Source organism: Aulostomus chinensis, chromosome 3, assembly GCF_037954235.1.
Source record: "Aulostomus chinensis isolate RoL2024-O1b breed Wild chromosome 3, RoL_Achi_v1.0, whole genome shotgun sequence".
In the NCBI taxonomy this organism is placed as follows: domain Eukaryota; kingdom Metazoa; phylum Chordata; class Actinopteri; order Syngnathiformes; family Aulostomidae; genus Aulostomus; species Aulostomus chinensis.
The window spans coordinates 19791685-19819256 of NC_141322.1; the positions used below are offsets into that span (position 1 = coordinate 19791685).

General features: G+C 41.2%; 3 protein-coding genes across 5 annotated transcripts in view; 1 reads left to right on the forward strand and 2 right to left on the reverse strand.

Moving 5' to 3' along the window:
- The window catches only part of uba7 (ubiquitin-like modifier activating enzyme 7), a 34692-nt gene extending 15109 nt beyond the window's left edge, over positions 1–19583 (forward strand). The window contains exons 22-25 of the mRNA XM_086199385.1: positions 90–281; positions 13897–13998; positions 15627–15709; positions 17695–19583. Coding sequence (XP_086055511.1) covers positions 90–281; positions 13897–13998; positions 15627–15709; positions 17695–17827 — 510 coding nt within the window. The 3' untranslated portion in view covers positions 17828–19583. The remainder of the gene's footprint in view (positions 1–89; positions 282–13896; positions 13999–15626; positions 15710–17694) is intronic.
- inka1b (inka box actin regulator 1b) lies at positions 18676–21145 on the reverse strand. 3 transcript variants are annotated; one of them, XM_086199388.1, is made up of 2 exons: positions 21052–21145; positions 18676–19757 (listed from the first exon to the last, which is right to left on the reverse strand). In XM_086199388.1, exon 2 carries the CDS (start codon positions 19704–19706, stop codon positions 18831–18833), a length of 876 nt encoding a protein of 291 aa, XP_086055514.1. In that variant the 5' UTR covers positions 19707–19757; positions 21052–21145; the 3' UTR covers positions 18676–18830. The 3 variants fall into 3 exon arrangements, with proteins under 3 accessions (XP_086055514.1, XP_086055513.1, XP_086055515.1); XM_086199387.1 differs by lacking the exon at positions 21052–21145 and adding an exon at positions 20929–20950; XM_086199389.1 differs by lacking the exon at positions 21052–21145 and adding an exon at positions 19843–20913.
- Positions 21146–23382: 2237 nt separating this feature from the next.
- Positions 23383–27572, reverse strand: part of gnai2b (guanine nucleotide binding protein (G protein), alpha inhibiting activity polypeptide 2b) — a 37196-nt gene continuing 33006 nt past the window's right edge. Inside the window, exons 6-9 of the mRNA XM_086199386.1 lie at positions 25826–25955; positions 25207–25360; positions 24908–25100; positions 23383–24154 (exon numbers count right to left, since the gene is read on the reverse strand). Coding sequence (XP_086055512.1) covers positions 24910–25100; positions 25207–25360; positions 25826–25955 — 475 coding nt within the window. The 3' untranslated portion in view covers positions 23383–24154; positions 24908–24909. The remainder of the gene's footprint in view (positions 24155–24907; positions 25101–25206; positions 25361–25825; positions 25956–27572) is intronic.

The following is a 27572-nucleotide window of genomic DNA, read 5'->3' on the forward strand; positions in this document are numbered from 1 at the left end:
GAGCCCAGAAAAATCTAGACACAGCCAAAACCAAAGGAAACACATGGGAAACTATCCAGGATAAACCAGGCTGTTCCCTGTCCACACAGAGTAAAGGCATTGTTGGAAGAATCATCCCGGCCATCGTGACCACAGCAGCAGCAGTGGCGGGTTTGATGTGCCTGGAGCTGTATAAAGTGGTGCAGGGTCACAAGAAAATCACATCTTACCGCAATGCTTTCGTCAACCTGGCATTCCGGCACTTTGTTATGTCCTACCCAAGCCAGCCCAAAAGCTTCGAGGTGAGTAACAGCTTTATACACCCACAACAGTCTTTAGTTACACTCCGTGAATGTGGGGGTTTTTGAGAAAAGATCTACAAAGCATTCAGTCACATACATCAGGATCTGAGAGAAGCACTTAATACAGCTTGACAGACCTTTGCTGTGTGTGTGTGTGTGTGTGTGTGTGTGTGTGTGTGTGTGTGTGTGTGTGTGTGTGTGTGTAAATATATATAGATATATATACATATTGATATATATTCATAAATTAAGCCGGTCTACTTTGGGGCTAAATCTGTTGTTTTTCTTTGTAGATTTATGTCCTTCCTCCCTGTCTGGAGATCATAAAGTCATGAATGAGTGCTCTCAGACACTGTTGCTAACTGCCAATCTATTCGCCAGCTGAGTGTAATCCTCAGGGTTTTAAGGCAGCGTGTAAATAATAACAAAATGTCTGCTCTTGTGTTCACAGAAATTAAATTAGTTCAAGGCAGCTGTTCAAAGCAGAAAGAAAGGAGCTCATTCTCTTTGGACAAGAGCTCTTAGATGATTTAGAGAGCGTACTTTGTTCATTATGCTGTTTGTGCCATGTGTAAAAACACACAATCTCCCTGATTTGGAAGTAAAACAACTCCTGGGGTCACATTTAGGTTAAGTATGAGAAAATATCTCACCAAATGATTTTGTGTTTGTCCCCTGATAGCTCACCTCTCAGATATTGGAGCTGCCCTTGCCAGTTTTCTCACTTAGTGCACAGAACCTCAGACAGACAGAGGTCACCAGGGGTCGGTTCGTGTGGTAACTCAGTCTGGAGGGACGTGAGGCAGCAGTGACAGGGGTCTCTGAGACAGTGTAGGTCTGGTTTCAGCTTTGGTTGCAGGCAGAAATGCTGCAGCTGTATAAAAGAGTGCAGTGATGACAGCCAGTGGTGACCTTAGCGTGCTAGCTCCGAGCATGCCTTCGTCGCTACATACCAAGACTTTTTGTGTTCCCCCATTCATCTTTGTAAACTTGGGAAGCCAAACTGCTGCGTTCATGTATTATTTCACATCAGTCATGCAAGCCAAAGCAACACAGAACCGTGGATACACTGTGTGGTTGAGTCACACAGACTGACATCATCTCAGCCAGAGGCTATAATATATTCATACATGGAATCATTTAGTCAAAGGGATGAGGAGGGCATTCTGGGTTTTTGTTTTTTGTTTTAGTTTTGTTTTTGCAGACTCTTTCAGTGGGGCTTAAAATGTTGCAGCATCAGCTCTAAAGCTTTCCCTTTTCAACAGAGGAGCCAGAGCAGAGACTGGACACCTCCAGGAAAAAGGCTTAGCTGGGCTTAATGTTTGGAGTCTATGGAAGAAGTCTTTGGAAAGTTGAATATTGGAAGAGGTTACACAAGGAACACACATGGCAGTTATGGAGGGAGCGAGAGAGAGATAGAAAGAGAGAGAGAGAGTGTATGTGTGTCAGTATTAGAAGTATCAGCCCTTGAATGTCAGGGACAGGCGACTCAAGTATATTTGCTTTCTCCAAGGTTCCTCCACACTCTAGAACAATCAAACTCCTGCTGTGTGCTCCCTCTACCTCCTCAGATGGTGCTAGTACCACCAGGGGCTAGGCTAGCACAGCTAACATAATGCTATCTCACTGAGACATTGTACTTGAAGCCTCAAGAGTACATTACTGCATCCACAGCGGCTGTGAGGGGCAGGGAGGTAAAATACTTAAAATCATTTATCCATGTTTGAGCAAGTGTGGTTTAAAAGGGCCTTATTTTTGGTCAAAGGCCTATTGTGTGAACTGGTAGCCCTAGGAGACCCACCCATGGCCCCACTCTCCTTCTGTTTGGATAATTCACTCAATACAGACAGGATAATAATAATAAAACACTGGTTTATTTTTGGTGGCACGGTGGTGCAGTGGTCAGCACTGTCGCCTCACAGCAAGAAGTTTCCGGGTTCGAGCCCCAGCTTGGGCACAGGGTCTTTCTGTGTGAGTCTCCATGTTCTCCCTGTACCTGCGTGGGTTCTCTCTGGTACTCCAGCTTCCTCCCACAGTCCAAAGACATCAAGAGAAGACGAGGCTGATTGATACTCTAAATTGACTGTAGGTGTGACTGTGAGTGTGAATGGTTGTCTGTCTCTATGTGTTGGTCCTGTGATGAACTGGCGACCCGTCCAGGGTGAACCCCGCCTCTCGCCCGGAGGCTGCTGGGATAGGCTCCAGCCCCCCCACGAGCCTTAACAGGATAAGTGGTAGAAAATGAATAGATGGATGGTTTATTGATTTATTTATATGATGGTCACATACTCCAGTTTGAGAAACCTGGTTCTAGGCTAGAATCAAATCTGTGTGCTGTCATTCTGGACTGACGAAGCACCTTTTGTAATTCCTAGTATTGGCTCCAGAGTAGGTTCCATTGTCATGTCTGCACTGACTTTATTGATTTCACACACATTTATAGATAGAGCGTAACACACAATATGAGTGTGCACGTGTTATTAAGATTGTAAGATAGAGATACATTCTGGGTTACATATGAAAGCTTTTCCTGTCTTAGATGTAGAATATATGAGTAATTTGTTACTGCTGTTTGTTGATAAGACGATCATTAAAAAGCTGAATCTGGCCCTTTTGCATAATGATGACAATGTTTGACATGCTGACATTTTACTTTCAGCATTATACCTTTAAATATCAGCTAATATACTGATGTCAGAACTTATCCTACCTGTAGGACATAAAGTAATGTATACAATAAGACTAACAATAATACATTTCTTAGCCAGAGGAGCAACTGTTTCTTAGTTATAAAATTGTAATGAAATTTCCCACGTCTACGATCAGCGCCCCTGTTAATCTTCTCTTATCTTTCCAAGACTTTCTGAGCTGATTTTATTACGCAGCTTTTGAAGCAACTACAGACGTGCAGCTGTTAAACGTCCCTGATCAGACATGCGGTATCAAGAGCTCGCTTTACTTTCGTCTTAAGTCTCTCCTCGCGAGCTCAGTCTCAGTTCATTAATATCAAGTAACAACTCTCACATCTCACTGGTAGAACTGGTGGGCCACCCAGTCACGAAGTGTATGTTGACCACCACACCGTTGCCAGATGTTTGATTGTCATCGTTATAACTTGCACCGGGGCCAACTTAGATAATAGGACATAAGATTGTGAAGTGATTGTTATGAAAAAAGCTCTTTTAGTGGCTGTGTAAACCTCTGTGCGTACATGATTAATTCTGTAAGCAAAATAAATGACTCACTCTCCTGCTGCTAAGGCTTTTCCAGAAATTATTGCTTTAAGGCAGCTGTTTCCCAAAATAGGAAGTTCCCCTACTGCTACTATCCTCTTTATGCAGGCAGAAATATGTAAACAAACGGGAGGCTGTCCTTGTCTGCTCAACACTGTAGATGTTTGCCTCCATTTTTCTCCCTGTGTTTACGTTTTTCAGTTGGGTTTAGAATATAGTATCATACTGTACTTGATATTGTGGAGAAAATGTGACATTAACACTTTAGAAGGGTTATAACTTACCAATTTATATAAAATACACCATGACAGACATTTTCATGATCGTTTTTACTGTTTGACATGACGTGACTGTCTGGTGAAAGTGAATTAAAGCTGCAAGAATTAATATTTTGCAGTTTTTAATGAACTATGTTGAAAATATTGATAATCATGTAATATTAATAGGCCTATACTTACAAATTAGTCTCTATTTCCTCTAAGCTTGCAGTTTTAATATCTTGAATTGGCTCTGTTATGGCTCCATCTTTCTATTGTTATTCACTCTCACCGTTCTCACCGACTCCCGTTGCGGAAGACAGATAAAATGTCTTAATGCTAAAGATGAAATTATCACAATACAACGAGCAGTTGAAAGCAGCTGTACGGTCAGGGGACCTAAAGTCACCTCGGATCATGGACAGCAGAGACGTAGCTCCTGTTACTGTAGAAAACAAAACCAGACATTAAAGGATGTTTCAAGAGCAACAAAGATAAATGAATGTTGTGCTCCTGCAGCTGTAACCGAGCCGCAGCCTCAGTAAAAGCAAAAGCAGGGCAACATCACCCAAGGCCAGGACACGGGAGGATGTATTGGAGCCAGGTATTAAGTCATCCTCTATGGCTCCATCATCAGCCCCTGCAGCAGCTTGCCCAACACCAGTGTCCGCTTTCTTCCATGACTCTGTGCACATTTTGACACCATGGTTTTTAACTTCATGCCCTTTCATGCTCCTCTTCTTCAGAGTGCCCTTTCACTCACTTATTGAATTAGCAGTGTTGGAGGCTGGGCTCCTGATCTCAGGCGAGCCACACCAAGGTCAGTGCTCACACTGGCTCTTTGTTAATTGCCTGCAGAAATGACAGCTATTTCCTGCCTTTACAGGAAGCCATGTATTGAAACCAGATTTCCCAGAGAGCCTATGTGATCCTGCTGTGGGGGAATTTGTAATCATCTGCTCCAGTTTCTAATACATTATCATACACAGATTGGCTTGTAAAAAAAAAACCTAATCTCGAGGTAAAAGAATGCACTTTTCCTGGGCGTTCATTCTATACGGGGTGGTTGTACATTATTGTGCACATAGAAAGCAAAACCTGCAACCACTTCATTGGTGATTTGAGCGCTTATTGAAAGTCACACATCTGTCACACTAATAACAGGGGAAAAGAGAAAGAGAGCAACAAAGGGGGAGATTTACCTTGCATGTGGTTAAATCTGTGGTGGGCTCCTCAGCCTGCGCTAGCAAAGAACCCAGGTGAACATGATCCAAGGCCCTCAGTGCTCCTCAGGGAGCTGCAGTATGGAGCTGCATTGTGCAGTTGGTAATTCAAGACGCAGACATCAGACGTGAATAGTTCTCATGGGATAATGAATAATCTGCGATCAACACAGACAGCTTGTGCCTTCTCTTGTTTTCCAGGTTTTGTTGTTTTTGTGTGTGCATTCGTGTGCGTGTGTGTGTTAAACCTGCTGTTGTTCTATGCTGCTTTAGTTCCCCTACCACTTTTCTTTACTTCCCATAGATCATTAGCTTCCTATTTACGGCATGACAACAACATCATTATATGTGCGTGCTTGAAGTGGTTTATTTGTGGAACTTCAGAATTCCACTACTGAATACAAGAGGAATTTGAATAGAAATCTCCAGATATTTTACTTGGTCACAAGTGTGGTTTGGCTCATCATCACATCAAACTGTTATAGAAAAATTAGGGTTGTTTGGCAGCTTTTCCACATCACCATGTCATTTCATGAATATTTTAACCAGAGACGGCAACCTCAGGAGCATTTCGAAGTAGCACATGAAAAGAGGAAACTTAATTTTTTCATTGTCATGAATGGGCTCAGATTTGAGGACATGAAGAGATGTTATTCTGACTAGAAGGACTTGATTCTAATATTTTAATGTGAGGACAGATAGAAATGACTAAAATCAATATCTTTTGTTTGTCCACGAGTGACAAACTTGCATGAATAAACACAAAAAATTTGGTCAGCATTGAATGGAAAACGGTAACACACAATGGAAAAGGATGAAACTTTGTGTCTGCACCGAGGCCACGTTCATTTATCTGAAAGGTGCTTGAGTAGTTGACCCTGACCTCTGACCTCCCTGGAGTCAACGTGAACACAAAGTATTCCCAGTGTATAGAAGTGCACAAATTGCTTGTATTGACATATTGAGTTTCACCTTTAATGTACCATAGAAATATTTGAACAGCTTTAACAAATATGTAAAGCTACATTTAATCATGAAATGTGAAGTTTTACGTTTTTTTGCGATAAATTACATCCTCTTAGGTAACTACAGAGTACTCGTGTTCTTTTTTTTTTTTTTTTAAAGCAGAGGATCACCTTTAAATGAATAACTGGTGCAAGGCCATACTGTACTGTCTGTCCTCACCAAAAATGAGCAGAAACCTGTCATCCCCACATCCACTCTCCCATAAATTGCCTCTAAAGTTCTTTTCTTCAGGCCTGTGGACTCAACACCATGTGGAGGTTATTAGTGGTCCTTGTCCTCCTTTTTCTTTATTCTCTCATCTAAGCACCGATGCTGGCAGGAAATGGCCTGCAGGTTTCTCATAGTCAGTTTAGTTTCTAGGTCTCTGCATGTCATCGGCTTAAATTTGCCCATTTGCTCTGAAACGTACTATCACTTTTTTTTTACTTTTTTTTTTACCACTTTCAATATAGTGCTACCATACACAAAGACATGTATGCAATCTCTCATAAATGGTGTTTCTATTCACCCATCTTCCCCCTGGAATCGCTGAAGTATTTCTGATTATGAGCACACAGGAAGTCTGTGTACCTGCTCTCTGTCTATAGAATGTAGATATTAAATGCTGCACTGCTTTTTTGTTTAATGTGATCCACACAAGTGACTGGCTAACCACATACACATGTCCAGGTTCTGAATTGGAAACAGATATATTTCACTGGCCCCAGAGGCCACATCTATGTGCTTGTAAAGGAACTGGAACCGTTGGTGTATATCCACAAACTGCAGCTGCTGGTTATTAGTGGTTTAGAATGAGTGTTTATTAGGGATGTTATGCAAATGTTCTGATTTACAAGCGTTCCTTTTTAATGACTAGAGGAATTTGTATGATAGCAACAGCCACAAAAAGAAATATTTTGAATGGAAAGGTTGAGTAATAGAAGAGGAGACATAAAGTAAGCCTCCGCTATGGTAATATGATGTCATCCAATCTAGATCCTGTTTTGGATGGACTACAGACTTGAATCGATTGTTTCTCAACCTAATTTCCATTAATCGACCAATTTCAATCAAAATCCATCCACAGCATGTTGAGTTGTGCTGCTAACACTCAGGTGACAAACCGCTGTCGATGATGATGTTTCTTCCTTGGCTACGGTAATAAATAAATAGATAGTAAGCTCGACTTTTTACTTAAATACATAGTTAAAATCATAATTTATCAATATGCAAATTGACTCTTCAGCTTACACTTTGGCTCAGACAGATATTGAACTTCAGATATTTGCAGGTTATTGTTACAAAATCATGTCTGTATTCGTCAGCGCTCTTTTTTTCCAAAATGAAGGACTTCTCCAGTAATGCGACTATTAAGTATGGCATCTTGTTTTCCCATGGAGGGGTAATATAGGGGTAAATCTGTGAAAACACCCTAAATCAAGGGATATTTCCCTCTTGTACCTGGGTTCATGCAAGTAAAGTTTTCAAACCACTTTTAGCAGTGTGGAAGTCTCATCTGTCTCTGCAGTATTTGTGTGTATCAGACAAGTGGGCTTAGAGCCTGTTCACTGCTGACAAGAATTGAACATCATATTTTGACATAGATATAAATAACTTGCTCCAATGACCAATAGATGGAAAAGTCAATACTGTTTTACACAATGATAACCAAAGAGCGTGACCTTTGATTGCTAAAGCATTTGATCAATGTTTCAACCTGGAATGTAACAGCAAAGGTCACACTGATCCCAGTTTATGTTCCGAGCTGCACTTTGTTTGAAACCATAGTTGTCTCTGCAGAGATTGAAGCTGGGCCACAGTTCCACAACACACAGACACACAGACACACAGACACACACACACACACACACACACACACACACACACACACACACACACACACACACACACACACACACACACACACACACACACATACAGTAGTGCCCACAGGCTTAATAAGAACATAAAATCAAACAGAAACAATCAAAACATTATTTAAATCATTGTTTGTTTCCTTTTTGTGTAAAAATTTGTAAATCTCTGATTCACAGTCACAGGTGAGCAGTGATGTAATAAAATTCCCTTCCAAACATAAAATTTACTGGCGAAACATGAAGTGTTAAATTGTTATTCAAGTACATAAAAGCTAAAATGATATTTAAATAAGGGAAACTTGGATTCAGAGGACCACGTTGGCCCGCTGTCAACCACTGAGCCTCAGTTTTTGCCCTCCAAGGGAAAACGTTTGGGCACCCTCGCCCTAAATAGATTCTCCTTATGAATGCAGAATCCTAGCCTGCTCTAACAGGACTGATCAGTAATACTCAGGTGCCAAAGAATTAGCTTTTTAGTTTATCTGTATATGTAACATTTTAATCATACCGTAGATGTAAATTCATGCTTGAATCCCTTGTTGCTATTTGTACTGTAGTGGAAACAGATGGAAGTCCTGACCCGGATATCTGCTGGCTACACCAGAAGCCCTGAAATTTCGGCTGTTTCCTGCAGAGGCTATTCATAGAAACTGATAGTCAAGATTGAGAGCATCTATATACAGTACAAAGCACCAGGCTATCACTGACACTGAAAGCTAAAAATGAATAAGAATGTGTATTCAAACCACTGCTACATGAATAATGATGCACCCACGCCCATGAATGGTGTGTTGATGACACTAGATTTATCACTTTGGAGCCTACTGATGATGCTTCTTCGCTTTACAGTGTCTGTCAGACATTTGCTCTTGGCTTGCTTCTCTGCAGGTTCCAACGTGTCAGTGGCCCATTTGTTTGAGAGGGGAGTGTTTTATTGACTCACAGTCCGTCTGCCCCGGGTCATTTTCAGTCAGGTGAAGTGCTGTTATCTTCTCATTTGAAAGACAATCACATTGAGATTCTGTTTGCTGTTTTACACGTCAATGGAAGCCATTCAGAAGCAAGGGGCTGCTTTTAGTCTGTGTGTCAAACCCGACACTCTCCTGAGAAGTGTCTGTGTTCCTCTCCACTCACGCTTCTCCCAAGTTTTAGTCTTTGTTGAGGTACTGGGTATTCTGGCAATCCTCCTGGGTGTTTGGCAGATAAATGCAGTGGGCTGAAGAGGAACAGTTGGAGGTCCAAGCCATCTGTTTCTTCATTGCAGTCTAAAGGGAGCAATGATCAATAGTGATCAGGTAGCAGATGACATCCCCCATCAAACAAAGTGCACGTTTTACATGACAGTACTGAAGTCCCACAGGAAAGCAACATGCTCCGGCAGATTCACTTGAGGTCAGTTGCTCATCATTTCTACAACCAGCGAAGGACGGAGTACGCATTTCCTTTGCATAAGTTGAAAACACATCAATGCTACTCTGATAAAATTGAGTTAAATTTCAGAATTTTGCCCAAGTAAGTGTAGAAAATTACAGATTTTGAGTTTCTTATGTATCAAAAGTATGCATTCTACATGGTGTGTGCGTATTCCAGTACTTTGGCACATTCAAACCTGGAAAAAGTGACCTCTAAATGTCTTTTTAAAGTGGCATGTGTGTTCGAGTTCTATTCGATTTCTTGAAGTTGAAAGGCTTCGCATTTGAAAGCACATGGTCTTCATCAGGTTTTGTCTTGTTTTCTAAGCAAAATTTTGTTCTCCAGAGCAACTGCTGGGTGGTAGAGGAGTGATGAGTTCTACAATGCAATAACTCAAGTAAAGAAGAGATACATTGACTTTGGACCTAAAATAGATTCAGTACTTGAGGAAAACTACTTGAAAATGATGATGTAACTGATCAGTATACACATATCATTCTGCAGAGTCATTTACAGATTCTCTCTTTTTGGACACACACACACACACACACACACACACACACACACACACACACACACAAAAACTACATGTTAGAGCATTCTGGTGCTGTCACCATGCAGGTTTCCACTGACGTCATGGGCAACAGCATCACTAACTTGAACAACTTGCAGTATCACTATTGGCTCCATTATGACGTAAAGACTGACATATGAGTTGTTATGGATCGGTGGAGTCAATATAGAAAGAGGAAATTGATTATTCTTCATGTTTCCAGTCAGCGCTGTGGAAGTGGTGCCTTTACACACTCCCTGTGCTCAAATCTTCATAATGCAATCACTGTATCGGTGAAATTTTGTTGGTCTTGTTAAGATATAAAGTATTTTTGTCCAGTATTTTTAAGGAATGGGGTGCAAAGCAGCATGTACATTATCTCCTGTATATCCAGCAGTCAGCAGCATCCTTGCCATATGTTGAAAAGTGATTGTAATGCTTCGGTTTGGGCTTAATTGGACGTAAGAGCTCAGTGAAAAGTTACCAGATTGGGTACAAAAAAGGAAGCTTAAGAGATTAAATTGAAAATATGATCTAAAAGACCACACAGATCCTCCATCTGCCTCCTCTAAAGCTCACTTTGAAGCCTTTCAAAAAAAAAAAAGTTTCCTTTGAAGAAATAGGCCTGTAGCCACAGCGGGTTGTAAAAACATTTCCACTGTTGGGATTCTGGCCACATAATGAGCTGAGGCCGCAGTGAACCTCAGCAGTGTGGAAGACGGCAGGGAGGAGGACTTATCAAGATCTCCCTACTGATCCCTGCTTCCTGACTCCAAAAAAATGCTCCATTGTCTTAAAGGGCAAGATTGGAAGCTCGCGTTATGATTTAATTCCAAATGCAGTAACCTGGGCAAAATGGCAGTTATGTTCCCGAAAGAGAATCGTAATCTGAGTGGGAGTCATTCCACCTCCTTATCAGGTTCAGTGGCTGCTGAACTTCCTCAGACTCCTGCTACATTTTTTTCAAACAGTCAGAGGTGTGTATTTTTGGGTTCCTCCATCAGTAGTCCCCTGTTATCATTAGGCAGGTTATTGTGTCTCAGTTCTTTCCTGTTAGGTCCCTCACAAACTCTTCCCATCTCCTCTGTAACAAAGAATGCGCAGAAGTCCTAATTTATTCCACTAAAGGAAAAATGAAAAACATTTGAAGGCAAATATTTCTAATACAAGCCATTCAACCTCCTTTTCCATCCAGGAGACAGGACTTGGAGACATGTGGGAGGAGAAACACAACAGAGGGTTAAAAATATCGTGAGAACTGAATAGAATACTAGAAAAATCACAAGATAAGCATGCACTTCATGATTAATGGCATGCAACAAAGAAGTGAAAGGCAAGAGATTCTCACGGGTGGAGGAGATAGACTAAAGTAAAAAGTCTTGTGTGTGCGTGTGTATATATATTAAATAAGTATAAGTAAGATTATCTTGTAATAGAATTATTTTTATTTTTCCTGGAAGCTGTAACCATCCCCTGACTTCCTGTCAGCAACAGAAAGCAGCCTTAAGTTTTGTCTGCTCACTGTTCAAAATAAAGAATACAAATACTCAACTCAGCATCCTTACAAGTCACTGCTTCAATGGGCTTCAATGGGACAATAAAGTTTCCTCACACCCAGACGGATCAGTCTAACACCCGTTTGCAAACAAAAACACTTCTGATTCTGCTGCTGCTGGACAGATATTGAGGCATCACATGCCAACGTGTGTTCACCATAATAATCCACAAATGTCAGATGAGGAAATATCACCTGACCTGATGTAGGTCAAGATTCCTCACATGCAAGAAAAAATGTCACTTTGTTAGATGCCCTCGCCGTCTGCTAAGAGAAGTCGTGAAGATTAAAACTTGGCTTGGGTTGTGAATACCAAAGCTTCAGCTGAACCTCAGTCCAATTATCTCTGCTCCAGCAGCCAAGGAGAACTTCTCAACCAGCCCTCGCTACTTGCAACACTTACAGAATAATAAGGTTGTGAGGAAACACTCTGGACGTACTTCTCCTAAGTCTGACAGGTCTCGTTGCTTTGTCCCAGTTCTTACGCAAATCATGCTGTGTTTGCAAAAGCGTGACTTACTCCTGGTCACATTGTTTTTGCAGAGAGAATAATCAGCAACAGGACCAGAGCCTAAAGTCTACATATGATACAAAAGAGTATTCTTTTAAACAAGCCTGCAAATGCTAAGTTATTGTTTACCCAATGCAAAGCAGGCATGCAGGCTATTTTTACTGGCCCCACTCCCTTCCTCTCTCCCTCATATCGGTCATACAACCCTGGCAGGATCCTGAAACCAATCAGCTACCCCATCAGTTTGTATGGAGAGTGATGTCATCAAAACAGCATGTGGAGCCTATCAAACGTATTTCCCACACTATCTTTTCTCGTATGTATAACTAAAATATTTCAAGGAATCAAAATGTTTTCCTCATCAGTGCAAAGTGCCAGAGTGCAAAGTACTGTATTACATGACTTGTTTTACTGAAAACGGTCACACAATCCTTTGTTCTCTATGTAATAGTTATTTTCACTATCAGTAAATCTAGATGATTTCTTTTGATTAATCGACTAATTTTAAAGTTCAGCTGAAATTTGAAAAAGATGAAAATGTTCCTCGGCAAAGATATTTCTCTTGTTATCTTTAATATCAAAGAAAAGCGAATAGTCACTCATATTTCTGAAGGCGCACCTCCATCCTCCATCCAAGAAAATCTGTTACGCATCGCATAAACTTGCCCAGTTCATTTCGATCAAGCTAGTTTGATGTTTGATTGGTGAATTACTGTCTAAAAGGTCAGTTCCTTGTGTCGCTGCAAACTGATTAATGGAGTGCTGCTTGAGGTCTAATCAGAAAATCAACTCTGTCTTGAAAGAGGAAGGCTGAGATTTTAAGTGGGCGCTGCTAAATGCATCAACCTGGAAATCTCTAAAAAAAAAATAAACACAACGTCAAGTTGTTGAACCTGAAGACAGACTATTCTTCAGCATCGGAGCTGAACGTTGGGTGGTTGAGGTCCAAGAAGACGAGGACCAGACAAACGACCACTTCGTGGGCTCATAGTCGAATAAAGTCATGGCGGGGGACACGTAGGTTTATATTCTGTCTGCTGTGTTGTTGGAGGACAGCCAAGGCTCTCATCTGCTCTCCACATATCACAGTCCACAACATAAATGGGCTCTGAACTGGCTCCTAAAATATGACACAACTGCTCTAAATCATTTCCAAAAGTTACTTCTTTTCTATATATGTAGTCTTTGATGTAACACGTGCTCTCCAGCATACTGACCAAGTCTCATTTTGCCTTTCTCTAGATCACCCCGTAAATAATACAATCACGGTAGAATGTCGTTTTTAGTCAAACATCTGTTGAACTGAAGCTGTTTATTTTCACGATTGATTATCTTGAAGAAGAAGTAAATATGATCATAAGTGCAGCAGTCATTCAGCACTTGGTTTGATTACTTGTCAAGTTTGGACACATTAGCTTGTCGCTGCAGCCCTGCAGAGTCAGAGATACAGATAAGTGAATAATTAAAGGAGTAACTAAGAACATGGAAATTTTGATTGGAATTACAGATGTTGATAATGTCTCTTTAATACAAGAAATAATAATAAAAAAGAAAAAGAAAATGGACCCCCAAAGCTTTGTTTTACTACTTGTTGTGCTGTCTGGCAAGAAAAATTCAAGGGTTGTTATGTCACATCCTAGATTCCACGCACTTCTATTGAATCATCTTCCTTGATCTACATTTGTTATGAACATGGCTCTGAGAATGTTAAAAGTGTGATATTCCCAGATGGAAATGTGACAAATGCAAGTGAGTCACTATTGTATGTAAGGAAGCAGCTTCTCAACCTGCGTGTCGAAGTTCTCAGCTGCTCTATAACAGAGTGAGGAAAAATGTAGCCACTCTTGTTGTGGACACAAACATTATGTGCACATCATTCAGCCTGAGAGGCACTTCATCTGTCAATTGTGTGTGTGTGTGTGTGTGTGTGTGTGTGTGTGTGTGTGTGTGTGTGTGTATATACACGTATGCTTCATGTCTATCGGCAGGTTGCAGGACAGAAATTCAGCCAGTGGGATAACTTCCTGGTCGATGGCAGACGTGGCGGTCAGCAGGAAATGACTTTGGGAGATCTTTTCCAGCATATCAGGGTACAGCCATCTTATTCCTCTCAGTGCCAGGCCACTGCCAGGTCTCGCTCGAAAAAGAGACCACCTGATCTCAAGTGACTACCTGGTAAAATAAAGGTTCAATAATTATCAGTGAGGAAACACTTTCTTCACAATCACTGCAGCGATATTTTTCCTCTAAAACTCCCCCTAAACTTGTTCACCTCACTGCAGTGAAAACAATCGCCTTTGTTTTAACTCATTGGCCTCTTCACATCTACTGGTCAAAACTTCACAACTATTTCCTTTCACCCTGGTGGAAGATCATGTTTTTGTTGAAACATCAGCGTTTTTTCTGATGAAAACTTCTTCTTGATTAATATCTAAACTCCTCACGTGTTAGTCTTCACTCTCATTTTGAGATAAAATAAAACTGAATACAGTTAAAAGCAAAAGAACCGGCACAACTTCAGTTCTATGCACCACTGACAAAGATACCACTAAACCTTTACAGTTTATGTTACTCCCACTTTCCCCTCAATAAATGACCCCCAGATCCCATCAATTGATGCATCTTTGATTTTTATTTTTGGTAGTTACATTTAGGGAGTTTGAAAACCAGTTACAATGACTTTGTCTTAAATTACTCGAAACTGACTTACGTAAAATTCAATTCAATATATTGAAATTTACAGTACACGACAACATTGGGCACCAGATTTTGAAACTGATTTTGTGTGTCTGTCATTGATTTTCCTGTGTGTTTCTGTGATTTATGAACCAATCAAGTTACCTCAGCAGCAGAAAAAGAAGGCACAGTTTAGTTCTTAGCAGCCTTGACTCTGTTCCTTAAACTTACCTGGAGGTTTAGTGTCCTGTCTTGTTCTTCTGTTCATGTGTTTACATGTACAGAAATGGACTCACACATGCACACCACTTTGTAAGGCATTGTGTTAGTGCATGAGAAAGTATTCAGGTCAAGAATACAATGTTGATAATTATGTCTAAAAGTCACTAAAAAGGTAGAACTAACATTTTGGGAAATGTTGAGAATATGACTGCATCTATAAAACTGCTTTGCAGAAGAAATGTTGAAATTATATTTCAGAATCAAGTTACTGCGGCTGCAAATTGTGCCGGTTCAGCAGGACAAACTACTCGAGGGCATTTGTGCGTACTAATGGACAATACAAATTGAAAAAAATATTTTAAATTCAGTGTCGACAACCGTCCTTTTTCAATATGCCAATTAAAAAAAATTCTTCATCCTTTGTTTCTTCTGCCCGGCCCTAATACTCTTCTAGAGAAATCACACACTGTTCTTCATGCATGTACCTTCTTGCTCTGAGAAGATGTTTAGCGCACTGATCTTGAGATAGTTTGCTCTGAGGAGGCAAAGGGAAAATAATTTGGCAAGTGTCCTTATTTGCTCAAGGTTTCATTTAACCTTTGACTGCCCAGATTCTCTGGGTTTGTTTGCAGTGACTCTGCAGAGGCTGCAGTTGTTTGAGGTCACAGGTCACTGCCAAACCTTTCTTTGCAGAAATTGACTCAGCATTAATGTGTGTAGGCAATACTCCATCTTTCTTTCTTCATGGGCTTACTTGTGTTGTTGTTGTTGTTGTTGTTGTTGTTGTTGTTCTTTGAGTGTATTTTTTGTGCATATGCAGGAAAAATGCAACTTGAATGTCTGCAGACTCTTCTACGGATCCGCCATGTTGTTCAACGGTCAAACGGAGAGGCTCCAGCAGAGGTATGTCCAGTGAAGATACAGCACAAAACTGCACATAAACAGTCACAATGGACAACCTCCCTTTGTTTGTCTAAAACCTAACAGCAGGATGAGGTGTTTCCTCTGTGCCTGTGAGGACAGAACCTGTTGACACACACACACACATGCACCACTGAACACTGACAGTTGGGAAAACTCCTCCTCAGATTTCCTTCTGTTTGTTGTGGACGAGTTAAAGAAGAAAATGAGTGTGAAGACATTTGTTGCACCTGAGAAGATGCGCTGTTGAGGCCTCATTAAAGCCATGTTTCGACAGCACATAATAATAGCATCCTCTCATGCTGTCAACTCTCCTCATCAACGAAGAAAAAAATGTTCTAATTCAAATTCAACCTAGAATCTTCATTGATGATGATTTTCAATGTGCAAAGTGAAAGAGTGACTCATTCTTTTCTTTAATTGATCTGTGAGGTCATGTTCATCTTGGAGCAACCTTTGCACGCCCTTTTCTGTTTTTAAGCGAATGTCTCTTGGGAGCTGGTGTTGTGGTCAGCTTCAGCTGCTGGGGGAGAGGGGGAGAAGGTCGGCCATGCTGACAGCAGGCACTACATGACAATTGCCCCCACGAGAAGTCACATCCTGTGCAGCTGCCCTGCCCCTCTCTTCCTGTGTTGGGCCTGTGCAGGGGGCATTCAAAACTTATGACAAATGACACATAAAACCTGAAAAAGACTATGTGTTGTCACCAAATCCTACAATACTTGTTGGCATGGCACAGAGGTAGAGTGGCTGTCTAGCAACCAAAGGGTCACTGGTTTGATCCTCACTTCCCCCAGTGACTTTGTCAAAGTGTCCATGAGCAAGATTCTGAACCCCTAATTGCTCCTGATGAGTCGGCTGGTACCCTGCATGGCAGCCTGCACCACTGGTGTGTGTGCACTTTGAGTACAACCAAGGTAGAAAGGCATTCTATAAAAACTAGTCCATTTATTGTTCTTGGCTCCTATTATTTTTCATAAAATCACATATTTTGAAAGAATATTGTAAAGCTGTAGTTGGTAGCTCATGTTACTCCAACAGAAGGACATGAGCTGTACTTCTATAGCACCCTCATTTCTTTATGGAGCTCAACGCACTTTATAGTGTAGCCTCGCTCAATCATTCACACTCACACACTCAAACACAGATGCTGACAGCTGCTATGCAGGGTGCCAACCGTCTCACCAAGACCGCTTAGAGGATCAGTGCCATGTTTGTAGCATCTCCCAATCATGCCTCTGTGTAATAAACTACTATCAGTTGGAATACACATTTACTCCAATACGTTTTTCCAGCATCTGGATCGTGTGTTACACAAAAAGTTACACAAACTGAATAGCCATGTCCTCTGAAAGTTTGGGGGATTTCATTTAGGTGGGACACTCAAAATCTTGTAGGAATATTCTAGTAAAGTGGTTCCCACATTTTTTTGGCCTAGGATCCCCAAGAAAAAAGTGTTCCAGACCCCCTCTATTGGTAGAGATGGTTGAAGCATACAAATGTCATGCACACACACACGCACACACTAGCAGGCCTGTTGAAACACAGGGGTCATCTGCTTTTTTATAGTAGAGTACAAATTTTACCTTTAGAAAGATTTTCTTCATACTTTTTCCATTTTGTTTCACTCCTTTACACTTTCAGGTGACTGTCATGTCACTACTACTTCCGCAAACATTGTGGGAAGGTAGTGTAGAAAGCCTAAAAAACATTCTATAAAATTTAGCCTAAATGTTCCTAGAACACCTAAAATGTTCCCTCCATTATTCCACCATTGATAGAACAACATAGAACATTCATTGCCTTTTAGAGAACGTGAGGCAAGATCCTAGAATGTCTGATCCTACATGGGTAGAAATGCACAGTGAAACGAGTGCACACATTTGTCCAAGTGATGTTTTTCATTCACAGCCTCCACATTATTCAGATGTTTTTACCGTAAATATACATTATTTATTGTGCTGCAGTGTGTCTTACGTTGTGAGGATGGCAACCAAGGCAGACATCCCTCCTCACAAGAGGATGCTGGAACTCGTCCCCTCATTTGCTGAAGATGAAGACTGTGACTCAGAACCAACGATCAGATACCTGCTCCTGTGATGTCACCAACACTGGAGCATAATGAAGGAAACAACCTTAACTTAACCTTAATCTTAGATGTCGCTTGATGTTAATTGCAGTGTTGTTTTTCCCTCCTCTGTATCACTTCATCACACTTGATGCAAAAATGATAATGCCTTAGTAATTCTCTCTTATCTTTTGTGTGACCTTTAGCTGTACACTTTTATCAGCCATTTTATTACATTGCCAAAAAGGAGTAATGACAATGACCTAAACTTTATCAACTGCGAACTTTTTGTTTGACTTCCAAGTCAGAAGTCAGGCTAAGAGGTTTGGGCGATGCTTGCCAGCACAGATGGATTAGATGATCCAGGGCTGCCAGGGCCGAGCTGGACTGGTGTCAAGGTCTAAATTCAGGCGGAGTACGATGTTGAGCGGGTGTCAGCAGAACAGGCGGCTGGCACAGTGGATACAGCTTTCAGACAGTTCAAGGTGCTGTGCCATCTGGACACAGCTGTTTTGTGTAAATCCCCTTTAAAACATGTGCACCCCCCCCCCCCCGAAGAATTCAATATCTGCGTGGATGGAGAAGCTGGACTTATCTACAAGGCCTTTGTCCCCCCCCATACTTGGCTGCTGATCCAGTTTCCTGTATTTGAATTTGTCATGCAAGTCATGTTTGACTACTAAAGAATAAGTGTAACTGTGAGATCCGCAACCAGGTTTCCTTTTCTAACCATGTCTTTGGTTTATAAGGTACAAGTAGACAAGGACTAGTGTATATTTCTCAGTTTTTTTAACCATTAAAAGATTTTGGTTGTTGACCCAAACTACTACATTAATGTTTATAATATTCCAACAACAGAACAAATTTCATTGGGAACTGGTGTGAAATGTGATAAAAGAATGTTTATAGGTGTATCTTAACACTACAGGCATAAGCACAACAATTACTCATTAAATACAACAAAACTTTATTCCAGACAAATTGCAAGAGTGGATAAAATTACAACATTTGTATGAAAAGGTTTGTCAGCCTCACTCAAATGTATCCAATGATGTCATTGCATATGATGGGTTGTCGGCTGCCTGACTTCATGAGTGCAGTGAACTGGTAAAACTCAGTGTCCAGCTCATGTAGGCCTGTGTGGGACTGGTGGAAGAAAGGTTTGAGGGACTGGAGTCCAACAGGGCAGGACATCCGTTTGGGAGCCTCCGCAGCCCTGCGGACCCTCGTTGAGTCTGCTGGTCCCTGCCTCATCTCCACACTTTTAGACATCCCTGCCAGTCTCCGCCGCATGTTGATCAAAATGTCTTTGGCAAGACGCCGACCTGCACTGGGCTTTAGTTCTGCTGGCTCAGGACACTCTGGTAGGTCCATCCAGTTCTTTATTAGGTCAGCAAAGCTGTTGTCCCCCAGAACCAGGGGCTGTCTGTTCCGGCTGCGGCTCAGCAAAGCTGTTGTCCAGTCCTCTGGGTCACTGGCCTCAAATGAAGTCCAGCGCTCTAAGCAAGCGTCTGAGGTTGATTTGGGCCGGACACGACCAGCAGGTCCCCTGTTGGTGCGGAGGCAAGCAGATGAGGAGACTCGCACATTTCTGGTTCTTCTCAGAACCACGCCTTCATCCTGCCAGGAGGCTTCAGAGTAACCTGAGTCAAAGTCCAAACTCTTCTCACTAGCAGGGGAGCCTCGGGCCAACCGCTCGTGCTCCTGCTGCTCATCCTCCTCCAGGGGGCTGGCCAGACAGCAGGCCGAGTCATAAGTGCTCGCTTCACTGGCCTCGGATATACGTAGACCAATGAGTCGCTCCTGCTGTGCCCTCTGTTTGCAGAGCCGCGTCACAGCAAAGGACCGACCACATGGTTCACTCAGAGGCCTTGGCCTGCTAATATGCTTCAGGTCCTGCAGGGATCGCATCGTGTACTGCACTTGGTTCTGGACACAGTTGGTAGAATCTCGGAGACACAGCTGAATGAGACAGAGAACAACACTTAGTGGTGAACTGGAGTCCATTTCAAAAACAACACTTCAATACTTCCAATAAAAAAGATACATTTGACTATTGCAGAAGACTCCAGAGCAGTAAGGCTTTCTTCCAACATATCCCATCAGGCCCTGGCTCGTCTACGGAAAGCTTGAACGGTTCCTTGTGTTATTCCAAGAACTGAGCCAAAAAGATTTTTACCAGCTGAGATCACTAGACTCTGTGACCATACAACAAGTGAGACATTCCTGACAAACCTCAGAGCATGGAGACCATCCCGTCCACTATGATCCCACAAAAAATCGTAACAGGATGCACATTTTATTCACGGAAAACTCTCCCTGCTTCCTCAAGCTAGAAAGGAAGTTTGGAAAAAGCATAGCTGAATCATGGAGAGAAGAGGCACATACCCTCTTTGGACTCCAGGATGTTGAGTGGTCTGGATTATAAGGCCAGACACAACAGCAACATTGTAGATTATCATCACGTTTTAATTATGAATCACACTATCGTCCATTCTTTTGATGAACGGAAATTTGAGATTCCAGCTGATGACACACTGAAGCTTCATCCGTTCTCGAAGGTTTCCTTTAGCAGAGCCTAAAACTTCCCCTCCTATAATCACAAGCTCTGCCGTCATGTTAAATCATATTATTTTAGTTATTCTGCTAATTTTGTTAATCATTTCTGTCCTTCTAATGTTTGCTTTGGAGTGGTAGGAACACCACAATGCTATGATGTTATCACAGCTGTGGGTGCTGAACCATTTGGTCCCTGGAGAGACTTATCTGACACACAGAGACATCCTCAGTGGGACTCTGTGGCCAGTCTGGACCATTTAATGCCCTGTTCTCCTTGGCTGCTTTCGCACAACAGGGAGATGTAATATACTTTCAGCATGGGCAGTTAGGTTTGAATGAAATGTTACCTGGGGGTGGTGGGGTGGGGGGGTTAAAACACACTACATTCACAAAAGCTTAAAAAAAAAACAGCTACACACACACACACACACACACACACAAACACACACACAAAAGCGTACAGTGGCTTGCATAAAGAACATAGCATTTCTTACAGATTCCTGAGTAGTTTTTATGGTCAAATCACTGAGTTGTATCTAATAAAATTATTTTTGAAAAATGTAGAAAAAATTACCATAACAGGGAAGATAAAAACACAGATTTTTTTTTCTGCAACCAAGAGGAAAAAAGTAAATGAGCGTTTCTTGATATTGTAACACTTTTTACTACAAACACGTAATGTAACAGCAATACTAACCTTCGCAGTTGGGCAATACTAATCCAGGAACAAGAAACAAGTCCACGGTTACTCAGATGTGATGTTCTCTGAGTTCTCCCTCCTCTGAACCACATTAAGTTCTGTCAGCGGACCTGGTCGATGTTGGACTTTTTTTGCTGCAGCCAATCACCGCAGAGCATCGAAAAAAAAATAACCAATGACGAGTCGCCTGCAAGAAGAGACCCTCCTACTGTAATTAGTCCGACTGTAACTTCATTGTTATGAAGACTCCACATCTGGTGTTGGCTCATTTATCATTTTTATTTAACAAAAAAAATAGAATCAACCTTAAAACATGTTCAATTTAATTTGACTTACAACAACCGTATCTTGTGATTAACTCTGTATTCAACGATTTTTTTTTTAACGCTCAACTCTTAATTGTAGTCTTAAATAAAAGATTCGTCATTAAAGTGTAAACCTCCTCCTGTGTGGGGGCTGCCCTTCCTAACGGCTCTGAGAATTTACTGAAATCTCCACGTCGCCACCTCGTGGATCTTGTCGGGACCTGGACTACCGTTTCTCATTGTCAATGAATGCAAATCTTCTCACACCTTTCGCTGAAATGAGCCATTGCTTTGCGCTCCTTTCACCATTCTTGACCTGATGACTGTTTTTAAATGCATACAAGCTGCTAGGCTCCACCGGATTCATCTTTTCATGTGCAAATGAGCAAACGCGTTGGTGGCTGCAGCACCTCAGCTGATAACTCTCTGTATTGTAACTCGACCAGGAGAAGTTGGACTCAGGCCTTCGCCCTGAGGAGGAGAATACAGTGCTCATGCATTGATGTGAAAACGCAGAGTAGTCAACGTGGAACTTGTTTTATTAACTAGTCGCTAACCTGGGTCAGGCCTCGTCTTGGGGACAAAAGCTATAAGTTCCGTGCTGTGAGATTATTGATAAGGTCAGGAAAGAGGAAAAAGTTCCACTCTGAATTATATTTGGGTTTTTTTTGTTCTGTGTGAGCCATGGAGTGTTAAAGATAAGTAACTTGTGCTACTTGCTCAAAGCCCTTTGTCTGTAAAGAAACACCAACCAGCGATGTTCTGGTTCACATGAAAGAAAGATGCGTCTTGACAATACGACCAACATGCACAACACTGAGGGTCCAAACTTCAGAGCCTTCAACCCCACCTCAGTCTGAACGAACGTTTTTATTTTCATGTTTTCAGGCAGCACAATCTTGGATTTTTTTGCTGATATCCAACGCACAGATATTTTGCAACTGATTACGGCCGATCGCTGATCTTTATCGACGTCAGTAGTACTTGTGGAGAAAACATATTTAAAAAAAAAAAATGAAATTCCACGAAATGAGAAGAGACTGGGTTGATATCAATATCAGCCATCAGATTAATATTGATATTTTACAGGAATTTCGAATACCTTTTGATATTGATGACATACCATTATTATTCCTGTTGATGGACAAAGGTCAAGGTCACCCCAGATAGTTGCGACACCTCAGGAACACCTTCAAATGTGGTACGAATGTTCTTAAGGTAGGCGCGATTACATTTACGTGGTCAAAGGCCAAGGTCACTGTGACCAACCACAAAACATGTCCGTAATGCTAAAATACACAAGAATAATTATGATACGATTTAACACAAAGTATTAATTGTATGACATGAAATAACGATGCGAGAATATTTCACATACAAAAGGTCAAAGGTTGACTTCAATGTGCCATCGCGCTGCTTTCTTTATTAAACGTCACCTCAGTAATGCCTTGAATTTTTTTTTTTATTAAATTTTTAAAAAATGATTTAGTGGTCTGGAACAACATGAGTACAGTGTAACTGGACTGATTGGCACTGATGTACAGCAGACAGACTTACTGTGATTTTCTCAGGAATTCATTTTCAGATGCCCACTGGTCCAAATATAACCAACAGAATATCGTTTTTGTGCAGTTTATTTTGACACGTAACACTGAAGAGTAAGAGATCGCGTGACCAAACTTTTATTTACATTTGACAAGTGACTGATTTTGTATCTTTATATCAATGAACACGTGTCATCCATTCGTCTCAGTGTTGTGGTGCGTCTGAAATCACGGGTCATGTGAACTGAAGTGGAGTAGAAATAGCCCTAATTCACACTATGAAGATAGCATGTCTCTAAAGAACACGTGTAAACAGATATCAAGGCACAAACATATGTAAAAAGACTTGAAATGAAACAAATAGTACAGAACAATCCATGTTAAGAACAGACATATCCATTTAAAAAAATCTTGCAGATATTTAAAGTGACATATAACTATTTTTGTTTCTTTTAAGAAGTCGCTTAATAAGGAATGATTGTGTGTGTGTGTGTGTGTGTGTGTGTGTGTGTGTGTGTGTGTGTGTGTGTGTGTTTGGGTGATGGGGGTACAGGCTAATCTATGGACCATCATCATGCAGAACAATGCACTGTTGTACAACTGTGAGTATTCATTCTGTGTAAACATTGTACAAAAAGCATTTTCCCTTCATCGTTCTCCATGCGTATTTGCATTCTTCTTAGAAAAAAGTTCGGTGCGAGCGTTTCATAAAATGCCATCATTAGTTAACTTCATGTGATTTTTTTTTTTTGGGGGGTTAAAAGTTGATGTAGTCAATTTTGTCATTAAACCTCAAAAGCAAAAAAAAAGTAAAACCTTTAAAAACTCAAAGAGGAAGTCAATTAACGTTCATTCAAGGGATTGTAAAACTGACTATTGATGTTGTATTTGCTTATGCTGAACACCTTTTCATCATGATTGATTATCATTTTTCACAAATGTGCTGGGCTAACAAAATTAATATTTTACAAATCTAATATAAAACCTGCTATTAAATGGAGTGCGCCCTTGATTGGTAGTTTCTTTTCCAATTAGAGGAACAAATAAATATTAACAGGGACTCATGAGCAGTAATCAGTCAGAAAGAGAAACAAAAATGAACAAAATGTGATGGTTGCAAATCGATGATTGCTGAAACACCTAGGTTTCCCCTTTAAGATTTAAGTCTGTTGTGGTTTTCATTATGAAAAGCAGTAATCATCCCATGGCTGTTGCAGTCTCTCATGCAGTCCTTGTGCGTCAGGCATCGTCCTGCGTGAAAAGAGATGAGGGGGGGAAAAAAAAAACACCTTAATACAAAGACAGAGAGAGGACAAACTGTACCACCTAATGCACCTGTGCGCAGTTAATAAAACCACTTAGGCTAAAGGTGCCCTTACATTATCAGTTAAGGATGTCGCTGAAAAGTTGCAAAAAAACAAACAAACACTCTTCATTCTCAGAGCGTTTGCCCTTAAGCGACTTTCCGTTCTGTATCACAACAACGTCCTTAGTGACATATTTTTCATGGCAGAAGGAAAACTCACTGGACACAACTGACACACACAGACACAGACAAAGACACAGACACACACACACGGACAGACAGACACACACTGATGAGTGGCCAAGAAAGACACACCACCCCCTAAATCTGACACAGGAAGACACAGGGAGAGCCACAGTTCAACACAGCAGTGACAACTCTTTTTTTGGGAAGAAGAGAGGACATCTGAAAGATAATCAAATTTATTGTAAGTCTGTGATTTGAGTGAGGTGTCGCCATGGTAACTTAAGTGAACATGTGCTGTAATCTGACAGTAACTACAGTGAATCTCAGCCCTGAGGCAACCTAATACACTTTATGTGACGCTCCAAAATTAACCCCTCAGTTTTGGGAAATCTATGATTGAAGCTTAAGGAAGTTTATGCCGCTGGACACAGAACACATGTTTTGATTCTATATAATTAGGGAAGGCACGGTGAGAAAACTGTCCAATTCTTTTTCACAGTAGCATGTCCTACCTCTAGAAAAGACCGCAGTCTTTCAGGTTGTTCTTGATAATGACGTCAGTGACGGCATCAAAGACAAACTGCACGTTCTTGGTGTCGGTGGCACAGGTGAAGTGGGTGTAGATCTCCTTGGTGTCCTTTTTCTTGTTCAGGTCCTCAAACTTGGTCTGGATGTAACTGGCCGCTTCGTCAAACTTGTTAGCTCCTGGGAAGCAGCAGTTAAGAATCACGTTATCAGACCGGCACAACGCTGCAGTCCTGTTTGTAGCTGGATGTTGACCTAAATAAAGAGATAATATTTGACTGCGTACCTGCGTACTCCGGGAAGCAGATGGAGAGGGGGCTGCGAGTGATCTTCTCCTCAAAAAGATCCTTCTTGTTGAGGAAGAGGATGATGGATGTCTCGGTGAACCACTTGTTGTTGCAGATGGAGTCGAACAGCTTCATGCTTTCGTGCATCCGATTCTAAAGAGAAGCAGCATTAGTCATGACTTCCGGCCTCAACTGAAGCGCAACAACACACCAGAGCCTCCACCAGGGGGAGATGTTGTTTAACGTTTTAAATGTGAGGAACTTCTTCACATCCTCTGACTGGCTCTATGCTGAGCACTTAAATTCATAAGCAGTTTAAGGAATTTGAAGCATGGTTCAAGACACTTGAAATATTAGCTATTAAGAATTTTATTACATCACAATGTTCAATTTGTTTAACTGTAAATAGGACCATTAAGAGCCCACTGAGCCAATTTTACCACCTGAAGAAATAATAAAGAAGGATGAGTGATGTTAAAAGCCTTGTAAAGGCGGTCTAACCCACCCCATGGTGCACAGGAAGCGGAGAAACAAATTTATGAAGCTCATAAAGTTCATCAGCCACGTAGATGAAGATTAATACACACGCTCGAAGGTGGGGTTTTCTTCTCCTCTTACCATCTCCTCATCCTCAGCCAGCACCAGATCATAAGCACTCAGCGCCACACAAAAGATAATGGCTGTGACTCCTTCGAAACAGTGAATCCACTTCTTTCTCTCTGAGCGTTGGCCTCCCACATCAAACATCCTGCAATGGAGATGATGCAGCGGAGATGAAGTGTGTTTGCTAAGATCGGGGGGGGGGGGGGGGCAGTAATGTGAGGCACTTGAAAGGACTTTTCAGGAAGAATAATGGTGGATAAAGGAGGAAGGAGAAAGTTAGGGTGACATTTCATCCCCGGACGTACATTAAGTTTTCATGAGGTTGCTTTGAGAACAAAAGCGGCGAGGAGTTGGAGAGGTATCTGTCAGATATTTGATAAAAGCTCTCCATGTATTCAGAGGAGCACGTGAGCAAAATCCTACAGGCGAGATAATAGCTTGACAATGCAGACAAAAAAAACAACAACTTTGTTTCAGCAAATGCAAAAGGTTTTTGATCACGACCTCCAAGAAGCCCCATCTCGACCAATCCATACGATCAAATCAAAAGATAACATTTCTCTGTGTAAAAGCATTTCCCTTCTGTTAGGGCGAGCAAGTTCAGTAACGAAACTGTGACTTTCTTCTTATTGATTGTCTCCATGTATTATTCAGGCCAATGCTGTGACAGAGGGTAAATATCGGCGAGTTAATCAATAAGCAGGTCACGCTAAAGCCTTTTAGCTGCCGCTGCTACTTTTATTAGCTTGAACGGTTGGGGAAGTTTTAAAACTGTCTTTTTTGCCATTAAAGGGTCCCCCCCTTCTCTCCCTCCCCCTCTCTTTCTCATTCACCCCTTCAGGTGGCCAGGTCTCGCTCGAAAAAGAGATCACCTGATCTCAAGTGACTACCTGGTAAAAGAAAAATAAAGGTTAAATTCCGACTGAGGTGACAGCCGGCTCATCAGGAGCAGTTTAGGGTTCAACTTCTTGCTCAAGGGCACTGTGTGATCAAGAGACCGTAACTGCACCTCCCCAGTGATGAAGAACAGGATCATGGGAGTTGATGATGAATCTGATGTGACTCAGGCAGAAATCATAGACACAATGGAAGTCATTCATATCATTTGAAAGAAACACAAGTAAGGAGGATTAGCTGATGTAACTTGCTAACTTACCACAGCAACTCACGCAGTCACAAATATTACAGATTTCTCTTTGCTTGAACGTGGTGGGAAAAAACTGATCTGAGTAAAGATGCACAATAATATTGGCACGTCATCGATTTCAGCAGTTATTGGATTTTTTTTTTTTTTTTAAATCTACCGGTTTGATGGAGGATATTTATATCAGCCCAGTTGCGTTCAAGTGTCTTTTTTTGCTCATTAGCTGTCATTTTTAATAAGGAAACAAAAGAGTAAATAGATCATTTATGAGCTTTTCCAAATGTTTTGGATACAAAGATTTTGTTTAATGCTCATAATGTTAAAATGTGATTTTCAGGATGTAAATATCATGTAAGCTTTTTTGCATACAAATAATGTCGACATCAGTAAATATCACCTGTCGACCAAATCAGCTGTGAAAACAACGGCATATTAGATATTGGAAAAAATTCAATATCGTACATAGAATGGATCCAGTCATTTTTCAGATGTGTATGAATACACATTGTCCTCAAGTGGTCCCTTATATAATAGTCATCTACCACACTACAGGTCCCATTTATCAAATGTGTAGACACTCACTATGCTGCTCATACATCCGCTATTAAGAGTTATACC